The 17018-nt window shown below is 46.1% G+C and overlaps 2 protein-coding genes across 2 annotated transcripts in view; one reads left to right on the plus strand and one right to left on the minus strand.

The window, feature by feature from the left end:
- SPAG9 (sperm associated antigen 9) overlaps window positions 1–5703 on the minus strand; it is a 61794-nt gene extending 56091 nt beyond the window's left edge. The window contains exon 1 of the mRNA XM_082294213.1: window positions 5268–5703. Within this exon, the coding sequence (XP_082150339.1) occupies window positions 5268–5573 (306 nt within the window). The 5' untranslated portion in view covers window positions 5574–5703. The remainder of the gene's footprint in view (window positions 1–5267) is intronic.
- A 7582-nt stretch (window positions 5704–13285) lies between these two features.
- LOC309580195 (nucleoside diphosphate kinase-like) lies at window positions 13286–15261 on the plus strand (the record flags this gene model as incomplete). The annotated part of the gene is made up of 4 exons (XM_082293994.1): window positions 13286–13414; window positions 13944–14045; window positions 14698–14810; window positions 15144–15261. 4 exons carry the CDS (start codon window positions 13286–13288, stop codon window positions 15259–15261), a joined length of 462 nt encoding a protein of 153 aa, XP_082150120.1.
- Window positions 15262–17018: the final 1757 nt, after the last annotated feature.

Below are 17018 nucleotides of genomic sequence, written 5' to 3' on the forward strand. Positions count from 1 at the left end.
GAAAAAACCCCAAACACCCAAGACAGTTAAAGAGGCAAAGGCACCTGAGGACCACACAGAAGAAAAGAGACAGGGAAGGCAGCACTTGAAAACAGTCATCTGACTGGAGTATTTTTTTCCTATGTATTGTCAGGAAAATTTAGTGGGAAAAATATTTCAAATGATCACATATCAACTGTTAATAAACTACTACTACATTTTAGCCAGTGCATTTTAGAGCTTTTACAAAAGCAGAAATTCATAACCTTATGAAAAGGGCTTCAGTTTAGCAGGGTCATCAGAAGAAGTTCTGACTAAAAAATACTTCAGATGTAGAAATGCAGCAAAATCTACGAAGTGTAACAAGAGTTCCTTTCAGACAAGCTCTGCACAGCTATCACAGGACTGGGCATGGCGTTCATATGACTGTGCTTGAAGTTAAACCATGACAAAATTGAGAAACAGCCCTGGTAGCTCTGCTTTGGGTGCTGCCATCAAAAATCCCTCTTCAAACAGATGTGCAGAAATCTTTCCACCCCCTCCACACAAAGTTTGGGAATATTAGTTACTCAATGTAATGCTGAAAACCTCAATGTTTAAGCTTGTTTCATGGCTTCTTTGTAGTAACTGATTCAAGACTTTTGCCCTCTTTACATTCAAGTCATGTCTGGCCTATTCTTGGCAAACTCCCTTTTCAAAAAGGGCTTCAAAGTTTGATGCAAATTTGGCACTGAGGATAAAGACCAACACAGTCTGTTACATTAAACATGGGAAAACATGAAAGAATAAATATAAAACTGTAACATCTTTGTTTAGTTGTTTCTCTGATGATTTCCCAAAAATGTCTCATAGCTTGCAAAAGGCCAGGGACAATTACACTCATGAATAACTAACAGCCATTCAGAGCCACTAATGTCGTCATTACTCATGAAACTAAAGATAGATATAATTTTGTATTTCCTCTCAAGTTCTTCAACTGCAAGTGGTAAAACTGGTTTTGCCTTGAACAGTTTTGTTACCTTCCACTAGTTTACCTTCATTTTGTTGAAGTTCAAATCTACATTACTATGCTTTAAAGCATTTCTGTAATTTCAGCTGAGTATTCTTCCCTCCCCTGCTGTAAACTATACCTGATCAAATCTTGGGATTGAGAACTTTGGACTTTTAATATTTTTATTTGGTTTCATTTCTCCTTCTGGTGATAGTACAATCATGGACACAGACCCAGCAGATTGATCACCACATCTTGACTAAGCCTGCACAAGTATGACAGAAGAACTAGTCAGATAAACCACCACAGCAGTGAAGGACAGGCTGAGCACCCTTATTAAAAGATTTTTTTTTTTCATCTACATTGACAATACACTCAAATACTGCATATCTCCTGTACTGTTTAATGTAAATAAAGCAGGATATGTAGGAACATGTTAGGCACTCAATAGCCATCCTCTCATTTCAACTCCAGCTACTGGTTATACAAAACACTCAGACAAAAATCTAGTTTTCCTCATTTTAAGTGATGTCCTGTTTGGGCAACAAAGATGTATCTTACAACTCTAAAGAGAAGTGAGATTTTTGCTACTTTTTTTTTTTTTTCTTAAGAGCAAGCTGAAGGACACCAACCTATCTTTTAAAACAACCAGACCAAATTATATAAGATTACAGAAAATACAGCTGGAATGATCCTTAAAAGGTAATCTTGTTTCCAGGTTCTGATGCTCAGCGTTGGATGCGTGGACCCTAATTTTGAGTAGGCTATGATGAGGTGTAACACAGGATGTGATGCATAGCTCCTCCTGCGTGTGTCTGCTACTGAAACCCAACCTGTGGTACCTTCATCAGCCATGTTTGGCAACTCCCATTTAATCCTTCCCTTCTTCCCCCAGCAGGATCAAGTGTGTCATTTCAGACCTTTGTCCAACCTGTTCTTAAAGACCTCATATAAAAAGTGTGAAAAAGTCCCTGACAAACTAAACTCAAAAATCTTTATGTAATCAATTTTAAACCTACTTGAAAGTTTGCAGAGATCTTTGCAATAAATATGAACTCAGACTACACAACAGCCCAGCACGCTTGGAACCCTGTGTCCTGCACACAACCATTGAAGCACTCAGTAGCACATTATTAGCCAAATGAAATATTTCTTCCTATATTTATGTCATCTTCTGTCTCTTTATATCTGGACTTGTTTTCCTGTCACAGGAGCCAGGTGCAATGCTGAGCATATCTGATGTCAGGATCCCACCCACTTGGCAATCTTTATTACTCCATGACATGTCCTTCAGCAATGTGTATTGCAACAATGCCAGATTCCCAGCCAATGGCAAGTTCTTCCTGGAGCAGGGAGAAAAAAAAAAATCACCTAAAAAGCCAGCTCAGATGGACTTGGGCACAGAAGAACACATGAAAATGAAAACAACCTGATAGCTGTAAAATGGAGTGAAAGTCCTCTGTAAAATGCATCTCAGCTTTCTTCTCTCAAATGAAAAATTAAACTTAAACTCTTACTGCACAATGTTTACTCGACATACAATCCTACGGAAGAAAGTTACCTCTGGGAAGAAAAAACAGACATCAAGTTCATGCTATGACTTAAACCAATTTTACTGGTGGTAAATCCTTTTTCATGGTTGCAAAAGATTTCAAAAACAGCTTAATCCCACCAACAGCAGAAAAGCTAAAAGATATCCTAACTTGGCATGGCTAAAAGGAGTAGATTTTATCGTGTTTTCAAGTGCACACAAAACACCTGCCAGCCACAAGTGCAGGTCTGGAACAGAACATTGCTGCAGAAGTAACTCTTATCAGGGTATAAAATAGGAGAAGCACAAATGCTGGTTCCTCTCCCACTTCTTTGGGGCATGAATTGTTGCCTCACAGTCACCAAGCAGGAAGGTAAGAACTGGAAGCAGAACAGCAGAGCAGCTGGTTCCTCCGTTCTTTCAGCAAAGGAATCAAAAAACCTACAACATTAGAACTCAGACACGTGACTTTGCAGAACTGCAAAGATCAAGACTGTTACCCAGAGGGGTGAGAAGTAGGCCCAGAACTTCTGTCAAGGTGATTTTTAAAAAACATTATTTCAGAAATCCACAGGAAACAACTTTCAAGATGTTTCTTTAGTAACACTTTTTAAGCACAGGAAATAAAGAAGGCAAATTACAAAAATGGGGTAAGGAGACCCCTACTCCAAGAGTAAACTATTTAACATTCATTAAGATACTGCTGCAAATAAGATTTCCTATAACAGAAAGCAAAAGAAGCTGTGTTAATTGCCCAGAGAAGCTGTGGCTGCCCCATCCCTGCTCAAGGGCAGGATGGACAGGGCTTGGAACAACCTAGTCTAGTGGAAGGTGTCCCTGCCCATGGCAGGGACTGGAGTGACATGAACTTTAAGGTCCCTTCCAACCCAAATCATTGTGTGATTTCTATGAACAGATGACAAATATTGAACTTAGCAGCTCAAAATTCTCCTTTTTGCCACCAGATGACACAACCAAACTCCACAATGAAAGAAATGTGCTAAGCCAGCAACTTTTTGCCCAAGGAAAATAGTGTTACATTTCTGTTCCCTCCTTTTATTTCAACCATACTGCACACATCAGGTTATCTCAGCATCAAAAAACATAATTCAACAACCATGCCTGACTAACACACATGCCTCTCCTGAACACACCAGGTTGTACCTGACACTTCCACACCTGTACAGCACAATGACCTCAGCACATCACAAAAATGACCTTTGTGCTTACCATGAAAATAAGGTCTTTGGTCTAACTGTACTTTGGAAAGCATCAGTCAGCTGTCTTGCAGCATGAGCACTGGTTCTTTGACTGCATAAAGCCTATCCTCTCACGTTAATTTATCATGACACACAGAAATGGAGATGGCAGAGAAGGACACTACCAATACAGGCACATACAGCTCCTGAAGAGCCACAACAACACAAATAACCCCATGTTCTGTTTCATCGTATTGGTATGGTTTCTGTCCTGCTGCCCAAGGCCTGCTTTTTTCAATCTGGCAAATGCTGCTTGTGCTTCAAGCCTGATAGATTTTCTCATTAATTAGTTCAGAAAGTATTTGTCAGTCTCTTCCTATTACTCTCAATAAAAACATATTTTCTAGAAGAGCCTTTTACATCAGCTTGTGTCAGAAATAGTGTGGCAACTCCAGTCCCCTGACTGGAGTCCATAAGGCATCATAAAACCACCACATGTTTGACAAGGAGGATGAACAATCTATCAGTCCGAGAGTTGGGGGGACACCATTCATATCACAGCACTTCATAAGAAACTGAGTCCTGGAATAACCTGCAGACAACATTTTGCACTCACTTATAACAGAAGCAAACAAATATTTGTACAGGGCTAATGGTTTTTAAATTAAGCTTTCACTGTCATTATTGTGTTTACCCTCAGTGCGGTTGTTCTTCTGATTTTTGGAAAATTTAGAAGGCAAGCACAACCAGAGAGATAAGCACAGGACAAGGAGTCTGGAAATAGACTTGTAAGATGGCTTGTTCTATTACAGATAATGCTGCCAATCCAATTTCCTTCAGGAGTTTGACAAGACAATGAGCTGGAGGAAGTTATCCTACCCAGCTGCTTCCTATTGTATTGCTTTATAATGTCACAGAAGATAATGCACCGCAAGCTTATTTATGTTGAAGTTATTCTTGGTACAAAAACTGAAATAAAACCACCTAACATCCCAAGTCACAGTCGATGTCACTGGAGAGTCCACACCACCTGTTGCTGCCTGCAGCTTTACGTGCCAACTCTGAAGAGCTTCAGCCTGGACACTGTGTATTTGACGGTTTTTGCAATGCGTTGTCACTATTTTTGCAAAAATGGACAGCCCGCCTCCTTCCGCGGGGAGCATCCCGCGGGCCGCGACAGCGCAGCCGGCGCACGGTTCCATGTTTGCTCCGCTCCCCTCCCGCGGCCCTACCGGCAGCGCAGCGCTCCGCAGCGGCTACCGGGGATCCCTCCGGGACGAGCGGCTCAGCGCACCGCGGGCACACGGAGCCGCACGGACGGGTCCCGCTGCGGCCGAGCCGCACGGACCGGGAGGGACTCCCCGTCCTCCTCATCCTCCTCCCGAGCCGCATCGCGACCCCAACTCGACACCGGCGGCTCCGGCCCCGCGCCCGGACGGGGCAGCCCCGGTTCTCGCTCCCCGGCAGGGGCTCCCGGCGCCGCCCGCACTGCCCCGGGCGGACCCAGAGCGGAAGGTGCGGCCGCCCCCGCGGAGCCGCCCCGGCCCCGGCCCGGCGCCGCGCTCACCTCCTCGGCCTGTTTGCGCAGCGCCTTCTCCCGCTCGTACTGCGTGAGCAGCTGCTCGTTGTCGTCCCGCAGCAGCTCCAGCTCCACGCTGGTCTCCTGGCTGTGCGCGCACACCGAGTCCAGGTTCTCCAGCACGGCCACCACCAGCGGCATCAGCTCGGCCACCACCTCCTCGTCGTAGCGCCCGATGAGCCGCTCGAACTCGCGGTAGATGGAGCCCGCCAGCCCCGACACCCGCTCCGACATCATGGCGGGGCCGGGCCCGCCGGGGTCCTCCTGGTACACCACGCCGTCCGCCAGCTCCATGGCGGCGGCGGGGGGGTGTGCGGGGCCTGGCGGGGCCCGGCGGGTCCTGCTCGGAGCGGCTCCTGCGGCGGCGGCGGAGCCTCGACGGGGCCGGGCGGGGAGCGGCGCGCGCCTCTGACCTCACCCGCCGCGCCGGGCGGGGCCTGCCGGGACGGCGGCGCTGGGCGGGGCTACGGCCGTGAGGTCAGCGCGGGGGCGGGGTCTGCGCGGTGATGTCATCGGGAGGCAGGGGTGTGACGTCACGGGGTGGCTGCGGGCGCAGGCGGCGCCGGGGGGACGGGGAGGGCTGGGCTGGGCTGTGGGAGGCGTGCCAGGGGTCACAGAATCACCGAATCGTCACGGCTGGAAGAGACCTTTAAAAGGGCAGCAAGGCTGGGGAAGGGTGTGGAGCACAATTCTTGTGAGGAGTGGCTGAGGGAGCTGGGGGGGCTCAGCCTGGAGAACAGAAGGCTCAGGGGAGACCTTATCCCTCTCTCCAACTCCCTGACAGGAGGGTGCAGCCAGGTGAGGATCAGCCTCTGCTCCCAGGGAACAAGGGACAGGACACGAGTACACAGCCGTCGTGCACCAGGGGAGGTTCAGGTTGGACATTAGGAAGAAATTCTTCACAGAATGAGTGATTGAACATTGGAATCATCTGCCCAGGGAGGTGTCATTGTCCCTGGAGGTGTTTAAGAAAAGACTGGATGTGGCAGTCAGTGCCATGCTCTGGTTGAAAAGTTGGTGTTGGGTCATAGGTTGGACTGGATGATCTCAAAGGTCTTTTCCAACCTAGTTCATCCTGTGGTTCTGTCAGCCAGTCTGACCATGCACCTGGCACTGCTACTGCAGCCCCTAAACCGCTAAACCACATCCCCAGTGCGTGATTCCACCAACCAACCCTCTGGGTAACCCCTTCCAACCCCTGGCCACACCAACAGTAAAAATAAATGTTTCTAATATTGAATCTGAATCTCCCCTATCTCAGCCTAAGGCCATTTTCTTTCTGCAGGCAAGGCAGAAGAGTCCCATCCCCACCTCACAACACGCTCCTGTCAGTATTTCTAGAGAGCTGTGAGGTCACCCCTGAGCCTCCTCTTTTTGAGACTAAACAAACCCAGCCTCATAAGACATGTTTTCTAGTCCCTTTACAAGCCTTGTTCCCCTTCTCTGGACATGCTCCGGCCCCTCAATGTCCTTTTTAAAGTGAGGGGCCCAAAACTGAACGCAGCAGTGTCAGGAATGGCAGGATGATCACTTCCCTGGTGCTGTTGCCCACACTATTCCTGATACAAGCCAAGATATTCCAGGTCACCAGAGTGAACACTGAAGCCCTGGCACTGTGGGTGGAGGCTCTGGGGGCTCCTGACAGCAGGAGTAAGTTTAGTCCCTTTAGTCCCTTAGTGTGGGAGCAGGACAGGGAGCTCCAGTTGGGTTGTGGGGTGGGGGTGCCCCTTGGGCAGCTCCCTCTGTGCATGGCAGATGTGAGGCGATGCAGTCTGACAGCTCCCAGGGTATCTGTTTATCACACCCACGGAGGCACAAATAGACCCAGTGATTCACTGAGGGATGACTGGAGGAGTTAGGATTTTAGCTCCTGGATTCTGGGACTCTGCAGCTCCCAAACTGTGCCTGGGACTCTGTGTTGACTTGTGTCTGGCAGCAAAAAGGCCTTTCCTTTCTAATAAGGTCTCCAGATAATACCAGAAATCCTGTTTTCTTAGCACTAATACAGCTTAGAAGGCATCTTGCACTTGCTGAGAGAGACTGATTTTCCTAGGATTTGGAACAGGGAGCTCCATTCTGGATCATGTGTTCTGTCATGGGAATAATGGGAGCTGTTACAGACATTTAGGGTAAACTTGAAAATACCTACTGAGATTGAAAATTTTCTGAGTTGCTTCATACCCCTCATTTTTATAATGGGGTTATTTAGGTTGGAAAAACCCTTTAAGACCATCAAGTCCATCCATTAACCCAGCACTGCCAAGGCCGCCACTAAACCGTGTCCCCAGGTGCCACATGTGCAGATTTTTCAGATGCCTCCAGGGATGGTAACTTCATCATTGCCCTGGGCAGCCTCTGCCAGGGCTTGACAGCGCTTTCAGTGAAGAAATTTTTCCTAATATCCTCTCTAAACCTCCTCTGGTGCAATTTCTATCATTAAACTCGAACTTGGGGAAATCAGTATTTTTCATTATATAATATCACATGTACAGCTGAGTAACTCGGTGGCCCAGCAGCAATCCAGGAACAAAGAAATGAGTGCTTAAGAAAAAGCAGAAAGCTTCAGAAGGGGTGGAATTTTAACTGTGGTGATTGCATTCAGCTCCACTGGAGAGCAGCAGAGCCTTGCACTTAATTTTCTCTCATTTGGACTGGTTCTAAGGCAGGAACTGTGCTTTAAATGCATGTGCTGCCTTGTCTCTTCCTGTACTGAGCCAGTGAGTCTGCGTGGGAATGACAAAGAAGAAAATACTCCAGCCCTGTATATTTGATTTATTGTGAGTCCCGTTTACACATCATTATCCTCCCAAGCTAATATTTAACATGGTGTGGCCAGGGCACAGGCTGTTGAAGTACAAATTTATTTATAAACATTGCAAAAGAAAAGCTGTTTGCCTTTTAATTATGACCCAAAAATGACATAATTCCAGCTAAAAACTAATTTTTAAAAGACACGGCATGTACCCTTATACATCTCTTCAAATGAAATTTTCATTTAAATTATTGGAAATTATTGCTATGAAGGGATTATTCTTTCCCTGTTTCTCTTTAGCAGTTGTACACTATCCTAGTTTGAAAGACGGGTGCCAAAGAAGGCGGAAACCTGCCTTGGAATGGAAAATGGGACCCCCTTCCCTCTAAATTAATAGAACTTTGAAATTAGCGGGCTTTCAGGCAAAGACACGGGAAAAGGAATAGCAGTTCTTTACATGTGTATACATGTACGTGTGTGTATAACAAGGCAAACAAACAGCAGCAACGTCAGCACCAACCACCAGAAGCAGAAACCCGGCAGCAGCCTCTCCCGGCCGCAGCGCCTTCCCCTCGCTGCAGCTCCGCTCGCGGCCGCCAGGGGCGCTGCTGGCTCCCGGCCGGGCAGGGCGGGGGCGGCGATTCCCGCGCCTGCAGGGGGCGCTGTGCCGCCCGCTCGGCCGCCTCTCCACACGGTGATGGCGGCTGGACGGCAGGAGGGAGAGAAAAGGAGCTTCCTTCGCAAACCCCCGGGGCAGCCGGTCCCCGTGCCCCTCCGGATGGCGGAATGAGCTGTAGCAGGAAACCTCGGAGAAGTGGTTGAAATGGCGGAGGTGGGCACACCAGGGGTAGCAAGCAAATACAGCAGAAACTCCGCAGCCCTAGCAGAAAGCCACGGGGTGTCCGGGCATCGGGTTAAAACGTAGCAGGAATCCCTGAGGCAGCGGCAGAGCAAGCGGGGCTGGGCAGGGAATCGCTCCCCTGGGCAGCTGAGCAGCGATGTCTGGTCCCGGGGTCAGGCTGTGCAGAGGGGGCGGCCCTGGCAGGGGACAGCGTGCTCCCGGCGCAGCACGCACTGGCTCTGGGCTCCCAGGCAAGCAAAGGAGCAGAGGAGCGAGCCAGCAAGGCCCAGTCACAGGGCCGAAGGGAAAGGAATAAAGAAGAAATGGGCAAAATCCACATGGCAACAGTACCTCTCGTCAAAGGCACCGCGTGGCGTGGCTGCTGAGACAAAATTGCCCCACTGGAGGGAAGGAACCATTCCTCGCCCCGAGCGCTTGCAGCACATCCCAAGGCTGGCTCTCACCCTTTGCGATACACTCGGAGCTGGGGAAGGGGGGGGCAGCGACCACCCCGGACACATAACAAAAATAAAACCAAAAATGGATATGGGATAAAAAACGATCCCCAAGACATACACTGAGAAAAACTGCAACTCCTCCATGTTTTGTCTGCTGTCTGCCACAGATTAGAGCCTTTCCCTGAAGCAGGAGTGCTGAGGGAATCTGTGTGTCTGGACTTCTCTCTCCCTTTAGGTCGTACATAGCTCCCCATTCACCTCAGTGTTTTGTGTTGTGGAAGGCACTGAGAGCCTTTGGGGTAGGGGGTTATTCATGGATGTTTTTTTCTTTTCTGAGCCTGAACAGACCTTGCAGGAAGGCTGGGAACAGCTCCAGTGGGAAGGTACCTCCGTGCTGCTCTTGGGAACAAGGCTGGCAGGACATACCTCCTTGCCATGGATTTTTAACCTGGACCTCACCACGTTCATGCATAACTCTCTATGATGTGAGGACAGCTCTGAAGATCCCAGATTGTTGTGAGGATAAAAGTGCCAATCCCCTTGAATCTTCCAGAGATCCTGTTCTCTGTGCAGGGTTTGCAGTCACTGCCACCCTACTTGGCAAAAGGCACAAACACATCAGCTCAAAGATGTGAGATGGCAGAAATGGGTCAAGGTGTCTGCTGGCAGCCTGTGGCAAAGGTGGCTCTGAGGATATGCTATTTTTATCCTGTTTCTGTCACCAAAATGGGGAGATGTGGCTTTCCTTCCCAAACAGAGCAGGAGCATCCCTGAACAGGCTGGCTGCTGCCACTAGACTTGCAGTCAAACTGACAAGTACAGGTAAAAGGGCCATTATTTGTGTTTGTGTTTTATTTCCGGCCATCTGGGGGTTCTTTCACCTGGATAAATGAAGTATTTTAAAAGATGCCAAACTAAAAAATTACCTGGGAGACAAGTCTAAGTGGTGTAAAAATGTGTCTTATTGACAGCAGAGTGATCACATTTTATATGCACCTTGCAGTCAGTGTGAGGTCAGAAACTCAGGGGTGGATTAAAAACAGAAGGAGGTATGGAATGATATTCCACTTTCTTGCCAGGAGATTAAGGGACCTTAAGGATGAGCTGTCAATTTAGCACACTAGTCAAGCATATGAAACAGCACAAACAAACCTGATAGTACTGACTTTGTAACTTGAAAGTAGTGGCTCTTTTTAGTAGTTAGTGGAGTACAATGCCAGCACATTCTTGTGGAAAGAACTGATTGACAAAAAAAATCAGTTTTCTGGTTAATAAGAAAAATCTATCCCTAGAAATAACAATTAATTAGAAAGTGAATTGATTTGCAAATTACCAGGGAAGAAAATCAGCCCTCAGATCACTCTGGGGTTAGAAGAGTTTAGTTGGGACTTTACCCAGGGGGAGGAATTTTTGTAAAAGCTTAATTTTATAGTGCTTTGTACCTTAAAGCACAACAGAAATCAAGGTAAAGACTGATGAATGATAGCTCACTCAGCTAAATGAAGAGTAGGATATCCTGGAGCAACAAAAAATGTCAGAGTGAGGACTCTGGTTACAAGGAGCAAGAGGGCCACAGCACAAAATATGATTTTTTATGGGAACCCCAAATATTCTGGGTGGTACAGACAGAGGCTGTGAGCTGAGACCAGTGTAAAGCTGGGGCCAAACCAGCAAAGCTGGAGCTGTGCTAAGTTCTCCTGAGGTCTGGAGACATTCACAGTCAGTCCTTTGCCTCAGGCCAGTTTTAAAAATCTCTACTGGTTTTAAGTAATGTGGAAATGGTTTGAGCTCAGCAATTACACTTAGTTCACTCACTGAGAACTTTGAAGGTGTTTACTTCTCTCCCATGATCAGTCCATTTTTTGGAAATTATTTGTCTAGATTCTCTACTTCTTCACATTTTAGATAAACATGTCATTTCCAATAAGTGATCTTGGTAAAATTTGCAGTCAGCAAAAGTTCCTTTGTACAGTAACAATAACATGAAGCCTTCTTCTGTGGTGTTTCATGCACCCTGTGATGTACAACTTGCTCTGCTAATCATGGATTAATCTCAAAAGTGACAGAGTTGACCCTTATTTAATGAGGTTAAAAGACTTGGTGAAGATCACAGAGCAGACCTATGGTAAAACTGGAAGTTGTGCTTGCCCACCTTAGGGCAAGTCCTAAGCTTTAATCATTAAATTATGTAGATTTAACAGGGCTGTAAATAAATGCCCTATTGCTGCTTTAAACTTAACATTTTTCTAAATATCCTGTTTCTAGAGACCTTTCTTCTATTTTTATATATTATTTTTCCATAGTGAAGATTACAGCATCAGAGTTTGTTTAAGTAGTATGAAACATCTTAAATAAATGCGTATTGAAGCAAGAAAATAAATTGGATTGGCACTGTCAGGAGAATACTCAGAAACTCTAATTCCTAAATAACCTCAAGGAGGTCTTGCTAGAATGTATGATGCTTCTTTTTTTTAAATACCATTTATTAAATCAGAGATCTTAGAAAGTATGATGACAAAAGACCCTGAATATAACGAAACAGGTTGGTTGAATAGATGCTTAGGTCAGATCTGGAGTCTCCCACCAGAACTCAAAGGACCACATGGATGTGTGATGAATTGTGGGGAAGAGAAGGGATCCCAAGAAAGGAAATCCATGTTATCAAAAAGCTGAACTTATCCCTGTCAAGCAGTAAAGTCCTGCCCTGAGGGAAGTGAAATCTTCATTGTTTTGCTTTCAAGAACAGCCAGGGAGTGGAGCCCAGGAAGTTCATCCCAGTTTGGGAAACAAAACCAGGACAAGCACGGATTTCCATCTGGTTGCTTTATCCTCAATTCTCTCAAAGGCAATAAAATGCTCAAGGCAAAGCAGCTCAGTGGTAAATGGTTGAGGGGTCTTTTGACTCAAAGAGCTAATACAGTATAACCGGAAAAAAACCAAACAAAATTAATTTCCTTCTTTAAAGAGGAAACACAAGCAGAACAGCACGATAATGAGATTTTTATTAAAATAACGTTACGTGCCTTTTGTTAAATAAAAACCGGGATCCAGCAGGCAAGACTGAAATGCTGGAAGGGGTGAGCCCAGCACCCCCGCTCTAAGGGGAAGAGGCCCTGGGTGGGTGCTGGTGTGACCCGGGCGGGGGATCGGGGACAGGGATCGATCCCGAATCGCCCCCGCGGGAACGGCGCTCTGTGCGGGCGGGAGGCCGCGCTGTCGCCACGGCAACCGCGGTGCGGGGGGGGCACGGCTAAGCCGGGCGGGGACCCGCGCTGACACGGCTGGAGAGAGCCACCAGGGCGGGACACGGGCTGCCAGGGCCACCGGGAAACAGCGGGGGACACGGGCTGCCAGACTCACAGAGGCCACCAGCGGGGGACACCGTTTGCCACGGCCACCGGGCCACCAGCGGGGGACGAGGTTTCAAGGTTTGCTAGAGCCATCGGGCCACCAGCGGGTAAACCGGGTTGCGGTGCAGCGGGAAGGGACCTTCTGTCCCCGGACAGCGTCACCGCATTCCCGCGGAGCCTCCCCGCAGCCCCCCGCGTCCCTCCCCTGCCCGCTCAGGTGTGCGCGGACACGCCCCTGCAGCGGCGCGGGGCTCGGAGCCCCTCCGGTCCTGCTGGTTTCCAGGTGAAATTGTGGGTTAATCTATTAATTTATTGCACGGCGCTGGAAGATGGATCCCTGGTGATCCTTTCCGTTCAGAGCGTTTCTGATTTCAGTATTCGCTGATTGTTCCTACACTTGGCACCCTTCCACTGCTTCAAACTCACTCCTGCAGCACTTGGGGAAACCCGTGTGCGGTCACTGGTTTGTCCAAACGTTGCAGACAGTGGATTATTGACCCTCAGACGCAGCCAATCTAATTACACTGATAGCAGAAGGGATGGGATTTTACACAATTTTGCACAATCCTGGAATAACAACTTTTATTCTCTCCCTCCTCAGGACCATGGCTGCCATCGATGAGCGCACCTTCATTGCCATCAAGCCTGATGGGGTCCAGAGGGGGCTGGTGGGGGAGATCATCAAACGCTTTGAGCTGAAAGGGTTCAAACTGGTGGCCATGAAATTAATACATGTAAGCTCTCCTTAATTGCTGTGTCTGCTTTTTTATATCAGCTGCAGCCTTCAAATAGAGCAGCATGCTATAACAACAAATGTGGCCTCTGTAACATTTAAAACTGAAATTTTGAGAAGTCGTACTTGGGATGTTTTTGGAAAAGTTCCAATTCCCAGCTCTGGCTAAATGCTTTAGACGCGCTAAGCACACTAATTTTAGTAACCTGATGTCCTTAGTCTGAAGAGAATATTCTTTCAGGTGCATCCTATGCCTAATAAATATCTTTGAGTACCTTTCACAAATCACAGGTCACATAAACTGCCTGTATTGGCAGCAGAAGCTTTTGTAAGTTGAGCTGGGGTTAAAGCAAACAGTTCAAATTTATATCGACCAAAAGTGCTCCTAGAAAGATGCTAGAAATGCAGAATTTTGAAGTGCGTGCAAGTTTCAGGATTACCAGTGCTCTGTGGTTAATCTCTGTGATTTCACTACGGTCTTAAGTTCTTACTGTAAGCTTTTTTCTCTGTCTGGATGGTTTTTAACCCAGGCCTCTGAGGACCTTCTGAGGGAACACTACATCGACCTCAAGGACCGGCCGTTCTACGATGGCCTGGTGCAATACATGCACTCAGGACCTGTCGTAGCCATGGTGAGTTCCTAGCAAGAAAACCACACTGCTTGATGGTCTTCCCTGCAATGAGATTGTGTCACCTGTTGGATTCTAGTTTATTTCAAAAAGGATTTAAAAATCTGGATTCACATACTATAATTAGGAAGATGTGCTGTTAACTCCTTTTTCTTTAATCTTTTCTCATAACCTTTTTCTCCTTTGAGTCATTTTGTTGAGGAAGAGGACAGGACAAAAGGGAATCAAAACCATGATCTTGAGAAACAGTAAACCTGCACAAAAGCCCCACTGACATGCCATGTAGTAAGCAAACTGAAAAAGGATGGTGGAATATTTTTACTCTATTTCCCTTTTTCTCCTTGATAATGTATTTGTAAAATAGTTGAGGTCCAGCTCTCCCATGAGCAGACAGCTCTGTGAGGCTGTTTGACATACTGAGATGGAAAATCATTCTCTCCCCACACTGGGTGAGGAGGAGGATTGTACAGAAAGGACCATGTGAGCAGATGCTTCAAGAATCTGACAGAAGAATTGGAGATAAAATATGTCTCACTATGACAAATATTCAGAAGGTGATTTGTGCCATGATGGACAGCCCTGTGTTCTTGTGGATGGTGTAATTTAACTGCTGCTAAAATTTAATAATCTCAGTGGAATTTTTTTTTTCTTTAAGGTGTGGGAAGGTCTTAATGTGATTAAGACTGGAAGGGTGATGCTGGGAGAAACCAATCCATTTGATTCCAAGCCTGGCACTATTCGTGGGGACTTCTGTGTCCAAGTTGGAAGGTAAATTTTAAAACTTCTGGTATCATCCAAAGGCACTAAATGCCAAGTGTTGTGTCATGATATCTGCAGGAACGGTGCTCCATCCTTCTCTGTTTTACACATGGAGCTGCCATTCCCTGTGCCCATGTCATGTTAGGATCTAAGGATGGAAATCAAGTTGTGGTTGTCCCCAGAGACAACAATGAGGAGCAAAGCTGGCACTGCCTATGCTATGTCTTTTCCTACTTTACTGTTACTTAAAGCTCCTGTCCATAATGGGAACCACTTCAAAACAAGAAGCTTGCTTTACTTTAAGAATTCTCTTACTCTTATATTCACCTTTTCTTTTCCTAGGAACATCATTCATGGCAGTGATTCTGTGGAAAGTGCTGAGACAGAGATCAATTTATGGTTCACTCCTGAAGAACTGGTTGATTACAGAAGCTGTGCTCATGAGTGGATCTATGACTAACACCCAGCCTGGATCTTCTGATATCCCCACTGTCTGTGAGCAGCTGCCAGTCTCTAGCTATTCCAAAGAATTCCCTGGTAGAAAGCTCAGAAAACACTGAGATTGCTCTCTCGTGGATGTTTAAAATAGAGTCAGTGCTTGCTGCTCCTTTGATTTAAAAGCTGTCAAGTTATAAATGGGATTGCACTTTTTAAAAGCTGCTTCTGGGGTTGAGAGATATGAGGTGAAAACACGGAGCAGGTAACAGATATATTTTTCTGAAGTACTTATAGTCATAGAGTTTTGGTAAACAGAAAAAAAAGGGTAAACAATTTATTTGGTAAATAAATGTGCAAATGACTTGGAGTCAGAGGTTAACTTTGCTAAAACATTAGAGAACAACTGATAGTGGTGTAAATGCATTGCTAATATGCCCAGATGTTGAGGATTTACTTAATATCAAATGTGTCCCCATTCCTAAAACAGCTGCAGAAAAAGCCCATTTCTCTCCCCAGAACATGCTGTGCCCAAAGAGAGCTCAGCTCTGGCTAAAATGACAACTGGCCTCCACAATGACACTATTTCAGCTTGTTCTTTTTCCCTTCCACGTGGGATTTATTTAGCATTTTGAGGAAAGATTAACCGGCCAGGCTTTATGAAATGTCCTTTTATGTGAAAAGAAGATTAATGTGAGGATGGATGAGGGAGATTCTACCTTCAGCCACTTCAGTGCAGCAGCTGTCTGATATTGCACAGAGCAATAAGTGGTGCTTGCTTTGCCAGCTGAACAGCTGATAATTTAGCTTTGTTATCATTTGTGTCCTTTCCTTAGTAGTTGGAACTACAAAGCAAACAATCCTTGGATAAGTTGTTTCAGAAGTGACTTTAGCGCTATCATTTTGTATTTATTTAATGATGTAAAGAAGTACAGTCATCATAATGCAGAAGGTGTTTCAGTTTCAAGAGCAAAAGTTGTACTGGATGAGGTAGTTGGGATTGATACTATGTATTTATGTCCCTGCAATATTTTATTCACTAAGAGCAAGAATTTCATGGAATCAGTTGTTCAAACTCCACGATTTTTTCTCCCCACAGTGAGTTCTTGTGTCTGAACACTGAACTATGCAGCAAATATTGAAAACTTAGGATACTTTATGGTGATATCAAACTCCTAAAAAGAGATGGTACAAAATAAAACAATATTTGCTTAAGTGAAGTATTTCTTAAGTGAAATAAAAAGAAATTTAAAATATTTTGTCTTTAATTAATGAGTATAAGGAGAGGGAACAAGTTCTCTAACTATGAAGCTGTAGGTGAGGCTGTGAGATTCTCTTCTGAAAATATTCAGTGTTATAGAAGAAAAACAATTAAATTAAAAGTAGTTGGAGGAAAGGGAATATGTGACAAACCTGGGTACGGGATGAATGGTCTCCAGTTTAATCTTTGCTTGAAAGGTTACTTAAGATTTCCTGATTCCATAAAACAGAGAAATATGGGTTATCCGGAGATGCGGGGGTTGTCAGGAGGCTGCTGATTAGTGTTTCTAATGTGATGGAGACAGCGAAAACGTGGAGGCCAGCACTCCTGCACGGCTGAGGTGCCTGGGCAGGTCCAGTGTGAAACCACTAATTGACCCTGTGAAGCCACTCACTGGCCCCTCAGTAAGAGACAACGCAAGGACTGCAGAGGCTATTTCATCGATATCCCACTTGCAGTGATGGTGTGCGATTGTAACTTGCTCAGGAAAGGGTGTTTTATCAACTAGTAAAGGGCCAAGT

This window comes from Coloeus monedula (genome assembly GCF_965178545.1).
Source record: "Coloeus monedula genome assembly, chromosome: 19".
Taxonomy (NCBI): domain Eukaryota; kingdom Metazoa; phylum Chordata; class Aves; order Passeriformes; family Corvidae; genus Coloeus; species Coloeus monedula.